The sequence below is a fragment of the Poecile atricapillus genome, chromosome 21 (genome assembly GCF_030490865.1).
Source record: "Poecile atricapillus isolate bPoeAtr1 chromosome 21, bPoeAtr1.hap1, whole genome shotgun sequence".
In the NCBI taxonomy this organism is placed as follows: Eukaryota; Metazoa; Chordata; class Aves; order Passeriformes; family Paridae; genus Poecile; species Poecile atricapillus.
This window is the reverse complement of record NC_081269.1, coordinates 2,628,659-2,643,590: the sequence shown is the minus strand read 5'-3', so window position 1 is coordinate 2,643,590 and position 14,932 is coordinate 2,628,659. Positions and strand designations below refer to the sequence as shown.

At 54.5% G+C, this 14,932-nt stretch overlaps 1 protein-coding gene across 1 annotated transcript; it reads left to right on the top strand.

Annotated features, from left to right (window-relative positions):
• The first annotated feature begins 393 nt into the window (after window positions 1-393).
• On the top strand, window positions 394-7,432 carry MRM1 (mitochondrial rRNA methyltransferase 1). Its single transcript, XM_058854479.1, has 5 exons — window positions 394-1,183; window positions 2,585-2,678; window positions 3,238-3,358; window positions 6,638-6,757; window positions 6,896-7,432. Exons 1-5 carry the CDS (start codon window positions 537-539, stop codon window positions 6,943-6,945), a joined length of 1,032 nt encoding a protein of 343 aa, XP_058710462.1. The 5' UTR covers window positions 394-536; the 3' UTR covers window positions 6,946-7,432.
• The last annotated feature ends 7,500 nt before the right edge of the window (window positions 7,433-14,932 follow it).

Below are 14,932 nucleotides of genomic sequence, written 5' to 3'. Positions count from 1 at the left end.
TCAGGGATCCGTTCCCGTTCCCGGGCTCTCTCCGGTTCCCGTTCTCTCTCCTGGCTCCGTTCCGGTTCCCGTTCTCTCTCCGGTTCCCGTTCCCGGGCTCTCAAGGGTCCGTTCCCGTTCCCGTTCTCTCTCCTGGCTCCGTTCCGGTTCCCGGGCTCTCTCCGGTTCCCGTTCCCGGGCTCTCAGGGATCCGTTCCCGTTCTCTCTCCTGGCTCCGTTCCCGTTCCCGGGCTCTCTCCGGTTCCCGTTCCCGTTCTCTCTCCTGGCTCCGTTCCCGTTCTCTCTCCTGGCTCCGTTCCGGTTCCCGGGCTCTCTCCGGTTCCCGTTCCCGGTGTCCCCGCCGGCCGCCAGGGGTCGCTGTGGCGGGGGGGCGGGGCTCTGTTCCCGGTTCCCGCCGGAAGCGGAGCGGTGCCCGCGCGCTCCCGCGGCTCCGTGCGCGCTCCCGCGTGTTCCCGCCAGCCGAGCGGTGCCGCCGGTTCCCCCCGCGCCGTGCTCGGCCGGGGCTGTCCCGGGCCCGCGGGATCCCCCTCCCCGCCATGGAGCGGGCCCTGCGCCTGGGCCGGGCCGGGCTCCGCTTCCGCTCCACCCGCGGGGCCGAGCAAGGAGCGCCCCGAGGCCGCGATCCCCCCGCACCCCTCCCGCAGGGCCCGGGGGCCGGCCGGGGGTCGCGGACCGGCCGGGAGCTGTTGCGGGCACAGCAGGACCCGCCCCGGGCCGGCAAGGGGAAGGGGCTGGAGCGAAAGGCGCTGCCCCTGGAGAGGACTAAAGGCTCCGAGATCCTGTTCGGGGTGGCCCCGTGCGGGCTGGCGCTGGCCCGGGCGCGGAGGGCCCTGTTCCGCCTGTTCCTGAAGGAGCCCCGCGGCGGCTCCGGCCGGCCCGTGAGGCCCGAGCTGGCCCTGCAGGCCGCGGCCCGCGGGGTGCCGGTGCTGCGCGTCCCGGGCCGGGCGCTGGACGCGCTGTGCTGGGGCCGGCCCCACCAGGGAGTGTGTCTGGAGGCCGCCCCGCTGCCCTTCAGGAGCCTGCGGGACACCGAGGAGCCGCAGCCGGGGGACGGAGACAGCGGGAGCCGGCAGCCGCTGTGGCTGGTGCTGGAGCACATCCAGGATCCCATGAACTTGGGGGCCCTGCTGCGCTCCGCCTACTTCCTGGGGGTGGACAGAGTGGTGGCGACCCACAGCAACAGGTACGGGCCACAGGAACAGGTACGGGTGACAGGAACAGGTACGGGTGACAGGAACAGGTACGGGTCACAGCAACAGGTACGGGTGACAGGAACAGGTACGGTCACAGCAACAGGTACGGGCCACAGGAACAGGTACGGGCCACAGCAACAGGTACGGGTCACAGCAACAGGTACGGGTCACAGCAACAGGTACGGGTGACAGGAACAGGTACGGGTGACAGGAACAGGTACGGGCCACAGGAACAGGTACGGGTGACAGGAACAGGTACGGGTTACAGGAACAGGTACGGGTCACAGCAACAGGTACGGGCCACAGCAACAGGTACGGGTGACAGGAACAGGTACGGGCCACAGGAACAGGTACGGGTGACAGCAACAGGTACGGGTCACAGCAACAGGTACGGGTGACAGGAACAGGTACGGTCACAGGAACAGGTACGGGCCACAGGAACAGGTACGGGCCACAGGAACAGGTACGGGTGACAGGAACAGGTACGGGTGACAGGAACAGGTACGGGTGACAGGAACAGGTACGGGTGACAGGAACAGGTACGGGTGACAGGAACAGCTACGGGTCACAGCAACAGGTACGGGTCACAGGAACAGGTACGGTCACAGGAACAGGTACGGGCCACAGGAACAGGTACGGGCCACAGGAACAGGTACGGGTGACAGGAACAGGTACGGGTGACAGGAACAGGTACGGGTGACAGGAACAGGTACGGGTGACAGGAACAGGTACGGGTGACAGGAACAGGTACGGGTGACAGGAACAGCTACGGGTCACAGCAACAGGTACGGGTCACAGGAACAGGTACGGGCCACAGGAACAGGTACGGGTCACAGCAACAGGTACGGGTCACAGGAACAGGTACGGGTCACAGGAACAGGTACGGGTGACAGGAACAGGTACGGGTGACAGGAACAGGTACGGGTGACAGGAACAGGTACGGGTCACAGGAACAGGTAAGGGCCACAGGAACAGGTACGGGTGACAGGAACAGGTACGGACACAGGAACAGGTCCAGGCTCCTCCAGCCCCTCTTCCCCTCCCACACGGGTTTCCAGGCTGCATCACTCAGCTGATGTTTAAAGAGATTTCTGGGGCTGATGTGTAGAGCAGGGTTTGGGATGCTGCTGCCCCGCAGACAGGCTGCAGGATGTGGGGTTCCAGGCTCTCCCTGGACTCTTCTTGTTTTAACCCATTCTGTGTTTCAGTTGTCCCACCTGTGACCCGTTTCCTGGGTTAATTCCTGAGCCCTCATTCTCCATAGGAAAACACATCTGTATAGTGAGTGGCATCTGGAGGAGGGTTGTAGAGGCAGGAGGAGGAGGTACAGAACCAAAAATTCACCTGGATTTTCTCTCGTGTGACACTTTTCCATTCTTTTCCCCTTGCAGCTGCCCCTTGACTCCCGTAGTGAGCAAAGCCAGCGCTGGAGCCATAGAGGTTTTCGATGTTTACAGCACAGATGATCTGCAGGGCTTTTTGAAGGTACAGTGAGCCACTTCATTGGTTTTTTCCTTTCTCCAGGAATACTCAAACACCGCAGGTATTACACAGAGGGGAGGCACAGGGTTATTTTAGGGTGCCCTGAGTTACTTGCAGTGTCTGTGCTGGGAGCAGCAGTGCTGGGCACACTCCCCAGCTCCATTCCCTCGGGTAGGGAGAGAGGGTGGCTGTGTTTTCTGGAAGCTGGTGGTGCCAGGATAGTCCTGTGGCTCTCGGCATGCCGGGGTTTGTCTCCCTCCTCCTCGGGTTGTGTGGCAGAGCAGCATCCCAGGGCCCAGGCACACGATGGCAGCATTGGGCAGCCTTTGGAGCAGGGAACAGAGGAGGAAACAGGGCTGGGGGGAGCTGCTGGGAATCTTTTTACACTTCCCCTGTGCAGTGAGGCGTGAGAGGGAGCCCTTTGCAGGTAAAAATTTAAGGGATGCCAAAAAAAATCCTCCAGTCAGCTTAACTGAAAATGTAAAAACAAAGAATGTTTGCATACATGACTTCTTTTCAAGCTTGAATATCTGGCAATTCTTGATTTCTTTCCCTTTTCTAGGCTAAAATTGCAGAAGGCTGGGAAGTGGTGGGAACAGTCAGCAGGCCTGAGGATGTGGAAGATGTTCCTGTCATCAGCTGCTCGGAATTCCGGTGGGACAAACCCCTTATTGTAGTGATAGGTATTTCCATTTCCAGAGCTGTGGGCTGGGTGGGGGTGCAGCTGTGAGGGGGATGCTTCACTCCAGGGATTGTTCCAGGACTGGAAGAGAAAAGCTGAGAGGGAATTAATGGAATGGTCTGGCTGTGAATGAAGCAGGGGCTGAGAGGAATGGGGGGAGCTGAGGGGGCTCCCAGTGGGAACAGTTTGTGGATGCACAGGGAGTTCAGCAGCTGTGGAGGGTCTGGGTGCAGATTTGGTGCCAGGGCAGCCACAGTGTGTTGTTTGCATTGTGTTCTGTGTTTTGATCCTGTGCTGGAGCCCCAGATTTGGATTTTCTGTGATGGTGAGCCCCAAGCTGAGGGAGAGCTCTGGAGCTGCTGCTCAGGGGGAGCTGGGCCACATTTGCCCTTAAAACCAGGAGTGTCTGGTGTGGGAGGAACCACGAGGGGCTGTAGCTGGGGTTGGTCTGGATGCAAAGCTGGGCTTTGTAGCCACTCCTGAGAGCAGTCAGGGCACACCTGGCACAGCAAGAGCAGAGGAATCTCCTCCCTGTTGGAGCAGTGGCTGCCACTTCCCTGAGCACCTGAACTGGCAATTCTTGCCGGGAATTCTGCCCACTCTCACCTTCTGTAGGCACAGTTTGGGCTTGTGCAGCCTCCCAGAAGGTGAAGGGAAGGGGAGTAGCAGCTTTGTGGCAGCTGAAGAAAGAAATTCCCCCAGGAGTGCAGCTCCAGGCACCTGTGTGTGGCTGTGCCATGTCCCCCACTCTGTGTCACCTGGCACAGGAGCTGGCTGGAGCTTTTTCACTTGGAAGTAGAGTCCTGCTGGCCACAAGCCAGGGAGGGGCTGTAATCCTGCCCCTTGCTGGGGCTGGCTTGGCTCGGAGGACATTCCTTTAATTAAAATGTTTATTGAACTCCTGGAAACACTGACAAGACAACGCTGCAAATCTGGCATCTCTACAAGATGTGTGGAGCTGTATTCCAGGGGGAGCAGGGAGGCTGGCAGCTCTGCTGATTGCCCACAAAGAAATGCATCCCACAAACGGCGACAGCACCCGGAGACAGGCAGGGGCTGGAAGCGGCAGCAGTGTCGTTACCTTGAGTTATGAGAGATTTCTCCAGGAAAAAGTCCAAATATCCTTTTGTCAGGGGAGATTGGAGGCTGATTGGTAGATGCATGAGGAGAGCTCCTGGACCTTGCAGCAGTAATGATTTCAACTCTCTGCTGAGCACTAACTCTTGGCTGAAAAGAAAATTGAACATTACGGTCGTCTGATGCTGGGCTTGTTGGGAGAAACGTCCTGGATCTGAATATGGAGCACTCCTGCAGCTGCAGGGAGCAGCAGAGATAATTCAGCCTGGGATTGAGCTCCCTGGCACCACACAGATTGTCTTGTAAGTTAAGCATTTGCAGCCTCCAGTTCCCCCTCCTGGCATCCTCGCTGGCTTGGCAGAGAGTGATTTGGACAGTCCAGCTTTAATGTTGTCTGCACTGGAGTCATTGCTGGAGGCAACAGCTCAGACTGGGAGCCTGCTGCACACAGGAACAGATTGGGAGCACTTAGATGGCTGAGTAAGAAGAGTTTCTGGGTAATTTGTTCTTCTTAGACCTTCAGTCTTTAGCTCGGGGTTTAAGGCTCTTCACAGAGCTGGTGGTTTTATGGAGATGCTCATTTTGCATATTTTTCTGCTGCTGGGTCTGAATTTCCTGCACTGGAAACTGCAGTTGTCAGTGGTGTTAATTGTAAATGGGGCAGGAAATGTGTTTTGTCATTTCACCAAGCTCTGATCTTTGAGCTCTGTCAGTGAGGGACAAAGCTGAGAGGTGGAAGTTAAAGATCGGTAGTGGGAAGTGTTTTGTTCACCAGTATAAACCAGGATTTAATCTGATTCAGTCAATACTCCCTCCCTTATGTCACACTGTGCAAGTCTTTTTGCTCTGAATTTATCGCTCCTAATTATTTTAAGCAGCCAGGCCCATAAAAAGCTTTGTAAAAGCTGGAGGCAAAATCGGTGCCTTTACTGGGAATTGTAAGACCCTTATCAGGGACAGGAGAGGATTTCTCCAGGAGCCATTGCTGCTGTCCCAGTTGGAGAGTCCTGTGGGAGTGTGGTTTGAGAGGCTCAGGAGGCAAATAGGTGTAAAACTTTTCCAAGATCCTATTTCTGGGTTTTTTAAAGCATCCCTGGAGCAGTGGTGAGGAGACAGGCAGAGCTGTGTGAGGCCTGGCTTTGATTCCTGGTGTCACCTTGGGTAACTCCCCCAGGCCTTGTGTGCACTGCTGGCTTACAGCAGCAGGGAGCACTGGTCAGGATGGGCTTAGGGGCTTCTGAGGGCTCACTGACCCCAACCAAAGAGCTTTTGCCATGACTGGGTTCATCTGGGAAGGTGATGCAGGATGCATTACCCAAAGCATCCTCTTCCCTAGCCAGAGTGCATCTTAGATCAGCCCAGTAAAACGTGAGGGGAAAAGAAACTGACTGGGAGCGATGACACTTCCCATCCGTGTGTGGTCAGAGGGATCAGGGTGCCCTGGCAGTGCCCTGGTGTGGGGCTCAGCCAGGCCAGGGCACGGCTCTTGGAGGGGAGCTTTGGCTGCCACGTGCTGGGCCTGTTTGCCAGAGGTGTTTGGGATGAGCTGGCCATCCTTGCAGCCCTGGAGCTGCCTGTGCTGCTCTAAATAACAATGTGGAAGAACCCTGTGGGGAGCCAGGCAGGCTGGGAGGTCCATGGCCCTCTGCATTCTCACCTGTCTGCACACAGCATTGTTTAAAGCCTCTCCCTTTCCATTTCCCTTTGTGACAGTGTGAGTCAAACAACTCCTAATGACCTGGGATAGATTTCAACTCTGTTTCACCAGTGTATCAGCCCAAACACATCAGGGCTGCTGGCTGGTTTAACAACTAATCAATTGAAGCCTCCGGTTCAACTGTCTGCATGCACAAGTTGCACCCAGGCCGTGGGGGAGTGTGTGTGTGTGTGCTGGGAAGGCTGGAGCTCTCACTGGCAATAGGGAGCTGGGATTTGCTGGCCTGTGGCTCTTGCCTGCCTTGTCCCAGTGCCAGCAGCCTGTGCCCACGGGAGCTCTGTGCAGCTGTGTTGGACAGATACTCCTCAAAGCCACTCCAGATGCTGGAGAGCAGATCCAGGGAGGGAAGGGAGGAAGGTGCTGGCTCCCCTCCAGTGGCTCAGCTGCTGTGAGGAACATGGTGAGCTTGAGCTGAGCAAGAGCTGCACTGAGGAGGGGGAGAGGACGTGGCAGTGCTGTGAGCTGAGCAGTGTCTCTGTCCTGCAGGGAGTGAAGGGGAGGGCCTTTCCCTGGAGACTCAGCTGCAGTGCCAGCGCATGCTGGCCATCCCCCCGGGCAGGGCGCTGCACCCCGGCATCGACTCCCTCAACGTCTCTGTGGCTGCAGGTGAGAGCTCTTCTGAGCACCAAACCACCCCCAGCTTCTGTATTTAACAATCATCCAGCTCCACTGAACCATTTCCTTGTGCTTTGAAAAAAAAAATTAAAAATCCCTTAATATTTATTTAGTTTTGCTTTCCTACAGGTATCCTCCTGCACTCCATCTGCAGCCGGAGACCAGGGCATGGAGATTGAAATCCTCTGTTTGGTGGAGGAAGCTGCTCAGGGTGGATATGGAAATGCTCTTCCCAGGGTCTCCACCATCACTGTGAGTTCCAGAGAGAGCCCCAGTGACCTGAGCTGCATTTTGGCTGCTGCAGAAGCCACCAGATCCCTGACTAAACACCTGAAGTCCTAGGGAACACCTGGGAGGAGCAGCTGTGGGAAGGCAGACAGGTCTGGGAGCAGCCAGTTTTGGCAGGAAGACACCCAGGGATGGCTGCCAGCACCGTGCTTTGTGCATCCCTGGAACCCTGGGGACAGTTTGGGTGACAGTGCCACTGCAAGTGCCCTGTGCCCTCCCCCTGGGCAGCAGCTGCTGAGTGCCAGCTGAGCTCAGGAACCACTGGAGCTGTTTTTTCTGTATTTGTTTTTAAAGCAGGTGTGCAGCCCTGCCAAGGGCTGGCAAACAGCTGCAGTGGGTGAAATGCAGCCCGTGGAAATAAAGCTTTTGTAAAGATTGGTTGTAGACTCAAATCCATTTAGTGTCCTATAAATCCAGAGTGTGATTAGATCTTCAGGTGGGAAGAGGGATCTAGAGCTCATTTCGTTCTGGGGAAGTTTCCTTTCCAAGCTGGGCTGATGGAGGCTGAGGTGCCCCAGGACCATTGTCCTGCTGATGGCACTGGGGTGGCTTCATTTGCAACTATCCTGCTTGAAAAACCAGGCTGGCTAAATTATTGAGAGCCAAAAGAATGTTATCACTTAGCACCTTAATTATTTTATTTAGCTACCATGGCCCTTTGCATAGGATTCCTCATTAACACTTAATTTACAGTGCCCTTTAGGGATAATTTCAAACAATTCCGCTCAGTCTGCCCCCTCCCCACTTCCAAATGAATAAGTAAATCACTCTGAGTGACTAATTAGGACTTTCCTTTGAGCTAAATGAAGTCTGTAGGCCTTGGTCTGGGGGTCTGGGGGTATTCCTTGTGTGTCCTGGGGACATTCCAGGTGCCTGGGATGGGGCACAGGGCATGGAGCTCCTGAAGGGTGTCCAGGGCTCCCTTCTGTGGCTGTGGTGGACAGGACAGGAGGGTGCCTGGGGTGGGGACACGGCCCCTGAGCTGGGTCCTGAGAGGGACAAATCCCAAATCCCTCTGGAACAGCACCATCATACAAACAGGGCTGTTACCTGAATCCACGGGAGCTGAGCAACCCTGAGCTGCTGCATTTTGGGGGCTGAATTTGCCCTTTTTTCTGGTTTAAAGCTGAAAGGAAAGGGCTGCAGGCCTGGAGGCCTCCAGCAGCCCTGTGGAGCTGCTCAGCAGCTGAGGCTGCCCCAGCAGAGGGTGCCCGTGGCTCAGATTTGCTCATTTTCCAGAGGAAAGATCCCAAGCTTCAGCACTTGGCTAACTGAATCCTTCCTCTGGAGCAGCAGGGATCAGGGTAAAGTCATTTCTTCATTCTTGACCTACAGGTAAGTATATTTATTTCCCATCTCATAGGAACTGCTGTTTCTCCCTTTTTATTTCTATTTTTTTTTTTGAGTTTGTCTCAGCAGTGGGGAGGCTCTTCCTGGCTTTGTGTGGCTGGGAAAGCCGGGCTCTGTCAGGCTGTGCTTGGCCATCTGCTCAGCCCCTCTAACGAGGAGGCAGCTGAGGAGCCCTGCAGCAGCTCCTTTGCTTCTGGAAGGCTCCCAAAAAAGCTTTGGAACCTCTGTATCCACCACAGTGGGAGGAGAAGCTCCTGCTTGGCCATCAGCACTCTCCTGTGAATTCCCCATCCTGTATCAGTGGAGCACCTTGATTTGGCACTGGAGCATCAGACAAGGCTTTTGGGGAGTTGCCTGAGCTTGAATTTTAGGATTTGAGTGCATAACTTGGGCTGCAGCTCAGACTTAGCTGCTTGTGAGAGCACTGAATCCCACTCTGGATGGCTCTGCTGCTCCCACTGCTCCCATTTCCCTCTCTGGTAAGTTTTAGCCCCATTTTTTCCCTCTGGGATCCACCTGCAGTGACTTTTGGATGGAGCTGATGCTTTGTCCTGCTGCCCCAGCCCCATCCTGAGGAGCATGAGGACCTCTGCACTCTCCTACCTTTGGAGCTGGAGCTTTGTGCTGTGCCATTTGCCCCTGATCTAATAAATGCAATCCATTAATTGGATCATTGCCTGCTTCTCCAGTTAATTTCCTGGGTATTTATAAATGTTAAAATGTAGTTTTTATAGTCTTTCATTATTTTTAGCCTTAAGCTTGACTATAATCGTCCCTGTAATGTAACTGTAAAAAACTCCCAGCTTTATATCATAAAGGGGGACATTAATTGTCAATTCTTGTGTACATCAGCAAGATCAAAACAGGTTTCCTGATGACTTCTGTTTGTACATAGACTCTCTTTGATATTTAGATATGAATAAAGTGTGTGTGTGTGTAATTTGAAAGTCAATTCTTCCCTCCCTGCTGCTTGTCATGGATTCCTTCCAGAGGCTTATTTACCAAATTGATTTTAAAATTTACTAATTGCCCTTCCAGAATGATTTCTCAATAATCAAAGTGTCTCTAAGCACAGTGGCAAAATATTTGTCCTCCTTGATTCAGAAGATGAATTCAGCGCCGGTGCTGCCTTATCTTCAGCCAGGGGAAAACACAAATCTTCCATCTCCAAAACCCCCCCCCTGGGAGCTCAGGCTGTGAGAGCAGCTCAGCTCCTGCCCCACATTTCCCTTTTGTGCTCAGGGTATCCCCACGACTGGAAAAATCCCGTTCCACCCCATCCAACCACTGGAAAAATCCCGTTCCACCCCATCCAACCACTGGAAAAATCCCCTTCCACCCCATCCAACCACTGGAAAAATCCCCTTCCACCCCATCCAACCACTGGAAAAATCCCCTTCCACCCAGTTCTTTGCTGGCTCCCAGTGATATTTTGGGGGCTGGAGTGGCTCTGGGACAGGGGACACCTTTCTCTCTCCCAGCCCAGGCTGGTGGCAGGGGAAGGGAACAGCCTGGGAATGCTGCTGGGGCTGGGAATGCTGGGGCTGGGAATGCTGCTGGGGCTGGGAATGCTGCTGGGGCTGGGAATGCTGCTGGAACTGGGAATGCTGCTGGAACTGGGAATGCTGCTGGGGCTGGGAATGCTGCTGGAGCTGGGAATGCTGCTGGGGCTGGGAATGCTGCTGGGGCTGGGAATGCTGCTGGGGCTGGGGATGCTGCTGGAACTGGGAATGCTGCTGGGGCTGGGAATGCTGCTGGGGCTGGGGATGCTGCTGGAGCTGGGAATGCTGCTGGGGCTGGGAATGCTGCTGGGGCTGGGGATGCTGCTGGAACTGGGAATGCTGCTGGGGCTGGGAATGCTCCTGGAGCTGGGAATGCTGGGGCTGGGAATGCTGCTGGAACTGGGAATGCTGCTGGCACTGGGAATGCTGCTGGGGCTGGGGATGCTGCTGGGGCTGGGAATGCTGCTGGGGCTGGGAATGCTGCTGGAACTGGGAATGCTGCTGGAACTGGGGATGCTGCTGGAACTGGGAATGCTGCTGGAACTGGGAGTGCTGCTGGAGCTGGGGATGCTGCTGGGGCTGGGAATGCTGCTGGGGCTGGGGATGCTGCTGGGGCTGGGGATGCTGCTGGAACTGGGAATGCTGGGGCTGGGAGTGCTGCTGGAACTGGGAATGCTGCTGGGGCTGGGAATGCTGCTGGAGCTGGGGATGCTGCTGGAACTGGGAATGCTGCTGGGGCTGGGAATGCTGGAGCTGGGAATGCTGCTGGGGCTGGGGATGCTGCTGGAACTGGGAATGCTGCTGGAACTGGGAGTGCTGCTGGAACTGGGAATGCTGCTGGAACTGGGAGTGCTGCTGGAACTGGGAATGCTGCTGGGGCTGGGGATGCTGCTGGAACTGGGAATGCTGCTGGGGCTGGGAATGCTGCTGGGGCTGGGAATGCTGCTGGAACTGGGAATGCTGCTGGGGCTGGGAATGCTGCTGGAACTGGGAATGCTGGAGCTGGGAATGCTGCTGGAGCTGGGAATGCTGGGGCTGGGAATGCTGCTGGAGCTGGGAATGCTGCTGGGGCTGGGAATGCTGCTGGAGCTGGGAATGCTGCTGGAACTGGGAATGCTGCTGGGGCTGGGAATGCTGCTGGAGCTGGGAATGCTCCTGGCGCTGGGAATGCTGCTGGAACTGGGAATGCTGCTGGGGCTGGGAATGCTGCTGGAGCTGGGAATGCTCCTGGCGCTGGGAATGCTGCTGGAACTGGGAATGCTGCTGGAGCTGGGAATGCTGCTGGGGCTGGGAATGCTGCTGGAACTGGGAATGCTGCTGGAACTGGGGGTGCTGCTGGGGCTGGGAATGCTGCTGGAACTGGGAATGCTGCTGGAGCTGGGAATGCTGCTGGGGCTGGGAATGCTGCTGGGGCTGGGAATGCTGCTGGAGCTGGGAATGCTGCTGGAACTGGGAATGCTGCTGGGGCTGGGAATGCTCCTGGAACTGGGAATGCTGCTGGAGCTGGGAATGCTGCTGGAACTGGGAATGCTGCTGGGGCTGGGAATGCTGCTGGAACTGGGAATGCTGCCCACGGGGCACCTCCGGAATGCGCAGCCCCGATCCCGGTTTGTAAATGTAATCAACCTTGAGGTCTTGTTACTTCCACAGGTGCAATTAACATCACCATCTGCTAATCCGTGATTAACGATGTTTACAAACACGCTACAACACAGTGAAATGTGCTGGCACTCTTCAGGCTCTTTTTTCCCTTTATTTTTTTTCCCTCCCTGCTCCAGCACAGGAGGGATTGCCCATGGAGTGCTCCCCCTACCCCACCATTAATCCACAGACATTTTACATTTTCCTTATTTAAAAGTGCTGTTCAAACTCCAAACCAGCTGCAGGAATGACGAGTTCAAATCAGAAGGTCAGTGCTGCTAAAGGGGATTTAATTGCACGGGGGTTGAGGTGCAAACTGATGAATCTGAATAATAAAACTTTGTGGGGAGCAACATATGGTGCAGTTTAAAGTAAATTTTTATCGATCATCCCACAACTGATGTGTTAATGGGATGGCAGCCTTTGCTTTGGGTTTGATATCGACGTGGAGTTTTAATAATGTCACACAGGAATATTGTGGAGGGGTTTATAATTTAAAATAATAATAAAAAAAGAGTGTTTTCTATTAACTGCCTTCTTCTTTTCCAGGAGAGAGGAATACATTACAAGGCTGCTGTGTGTCCTCCAGATCTAGGTTACATGTAATTGCTCAGTAATTGGTAGAACCATGTAAAAGCCATGGTATTTGCCAGTAAACCCTCCTAAGTTACCATGAAATTGAAGTGTGATATTTATTCTCTATGAAACCGGCTGCCCAAACGCTGCATGGGATCTGCTGGTCAGTGCAGAGGGGTTCCTGCAGGAAAGGAGGACCCTTCAACCTCCTCAGGCTCCAGCCTCAGGATTATCCAGAGAACCCTGGAATGGTTTGGGTTGGGATCATCTCATTCCACCCCGTGCCGCTGTCCCAGGCTGCTCCAAGCTGGGATGGGCACCTGTGCCAGGCTCAGCACCCTCACAGGGGAGCATTTCTTCCTCATATCCCATCTAAATGACACCTATTAATGATCTAATAGATATAGATTAGAAATACTAATAATCTAATAACCCATCTAATTATTACAGCTGTTTCAAGGCCCATGATGGAGGCTTGAAGCTCTCATGTTTTCAGTGGACAGGGAACAGTAATTGCACTAAAGATGTTTTTTGGAGATTAAGTATTTCTCAGTACATTGGGGATACCTCTGTGGGTCACCTGTATTTTACCTTCTTGTTAAGCAGGATGTCCAAAACTGTTCCCAGCTTGGCAATTTCCATGATTTAACCTCGACTCTGATCTGGAGAGCTCCAGCCCTCACTCAGAGCAGCCTCCTCAGGAATTTCTTCCTCCCAGGTGAGCGATGGCTCCTTGGCACTGCTTTGAGCAGAGCAGCAGTGATTTCCTCACCCATGATCAGGAGTTTTACACTTTAAAACTGTGGCAGTGTGCTGGGAATTGATGCAAAGTGAAACCTGCTGAGTTGGAACGTTGTTAGCTGGCCTGCTTTAGGGATGTGATGGGATGTGACCATCCCATCCTGCACACCCCTGGATCCACCCCCACCCCACCAGGCCAGGGACACACTTATGGCAAGGTTTGGGATGGTGTCACATGTGAAACGTGCCTGACAGGCAGTCACAGCAGGGACAGTCACCCCTTTCCCACGGGGATCACTCCTGGCACACCAGCTCCACCCCAGGGCATCTTTGGGGTGAATTGGGCTCTTCTCACCCTGCTCCAAGCCCTGGCACAGCCTCATCCCTGTCTGCTGAGGATGGAGCAGGATGGAGCCACAAAAGCACCTTGGGGTGAGCAGCTGACCCCGCAGGGAGGTCGGGAAGTGGGGAACAGATGAAGAGAAGGGGGGGCAGGAGTCCTGGATTCCCTGGCAAGCACAGCTCATTCCAACTGCATCCCAAACCTTCTGCTGGAGATTGCATCTGGGCCTAATATGCATTTTTATATAAACAAGGGTACTAAATGGCCTTTCACTTCCCTCTGTAATGTCTTTTTTAATGGAAGGTCCTGAATTAAGAACATATATATATGACTCGAAGAATTTTCTAAGTGATATTGAAAACCTATTGTAGAGCAGGATTTCTCCTTGCAAAATTATTTTAATGAGGTTCCAGTTTATTTTCTGGCTGTATTTTACTTATTTAATCCTCCAGAGGGGCTTTTCAGAGGCAGCATCTCATTTTCAATGCAACTATTCTTAACATTAGGGAAAACTACCTTTCTGAAATGCATGAAGGGAAAAAAAAACCCGAACCAGAGGAAGATGTACGAGATAAGAATAAACTTGAAAAGCTTTGAGGTGGTTTATGGCTTCTCTGGAAAGAATAACAGTTCATGTATTTTTGTTATGGTGTGGTTTAATGATGCTTGCAGAAAAAAGATAAGGTAGGAATGGAAATATAAAATTAAACCAGCAAAGTGAATGTGATTATTTTAGTTACCAGTATTACCTGGGGAAAAGGCTCAGGGGTTTTTTTATCTAGACTAAATATTTGCTTTTCTAAGAGGAAAGGGCCCTCTGCATCTCCTGGCACAAGGGTGGGAGGGAGAATTCTCCTGAGGTCCAGAGGGAGGATGAGGATGGATGGAGCCCTGGCTGTGCTGGTGCTGGTGTCCTGGGAATGGGATTGGCACCACTGCCAGTGGTGAGGATGAGATGACCCCAAAAGGGATTTCCCAGCCTCACCCTGTGCCTCGGCACTGTGTGTGCCCTGAGCAGGGTGGGGAGTAGGGGAAACACAGGGGGATGGATGTGTGCACCCAGCATGGGCCTGAGCTGAGCATCCTGGATCCTTCCCTGGGATCTAGGAATGGCTGATTCCCTGGGAGGCATCATCCCCATCCCCATCATCCCCATCCCAACCCCAACCCCAACCCCATCATCCCCATCCCAACCCCATCATCCTCCTCCCAACCCCATCCCATCTCCATCCCCATCATCCCCATCCCATCCCAACCCCATCCCATCTCCATCCCCATCCCCATCCCAACCCCATCATCCCATCCCCATCATTCCCATCCCATCCCAACCCCAACCCCATCATCCCCATCCCAACCCCATCATCCTCATCCCAACCCCATCCCATCTCCATCCCCATCCCAACCCCATCATCCCATCCCCATCCCCATCATCCCCATCCCATCATCCCCATCCCCATCCCATCCCATCCATCCCATCCCATCCCCATCCCCATCCCATCCCCATCATCCCCATCATCCCCGTCATCCCCATCATCCCCATCCCATCCCAACCCCATCCCATCCCATCCCATCCCATCCCATCCCATCCCATCCCATCCCATCCCATCCCATCCCATCCCATCCCATCCCATCCCATCCCATCCCATCCCATCCCATCCCATCCCATCCCAAACACCCCCCAGTCCAGGAGCTCTTGATTTCCCGAGCAGCTCCACAGGTTCCCAG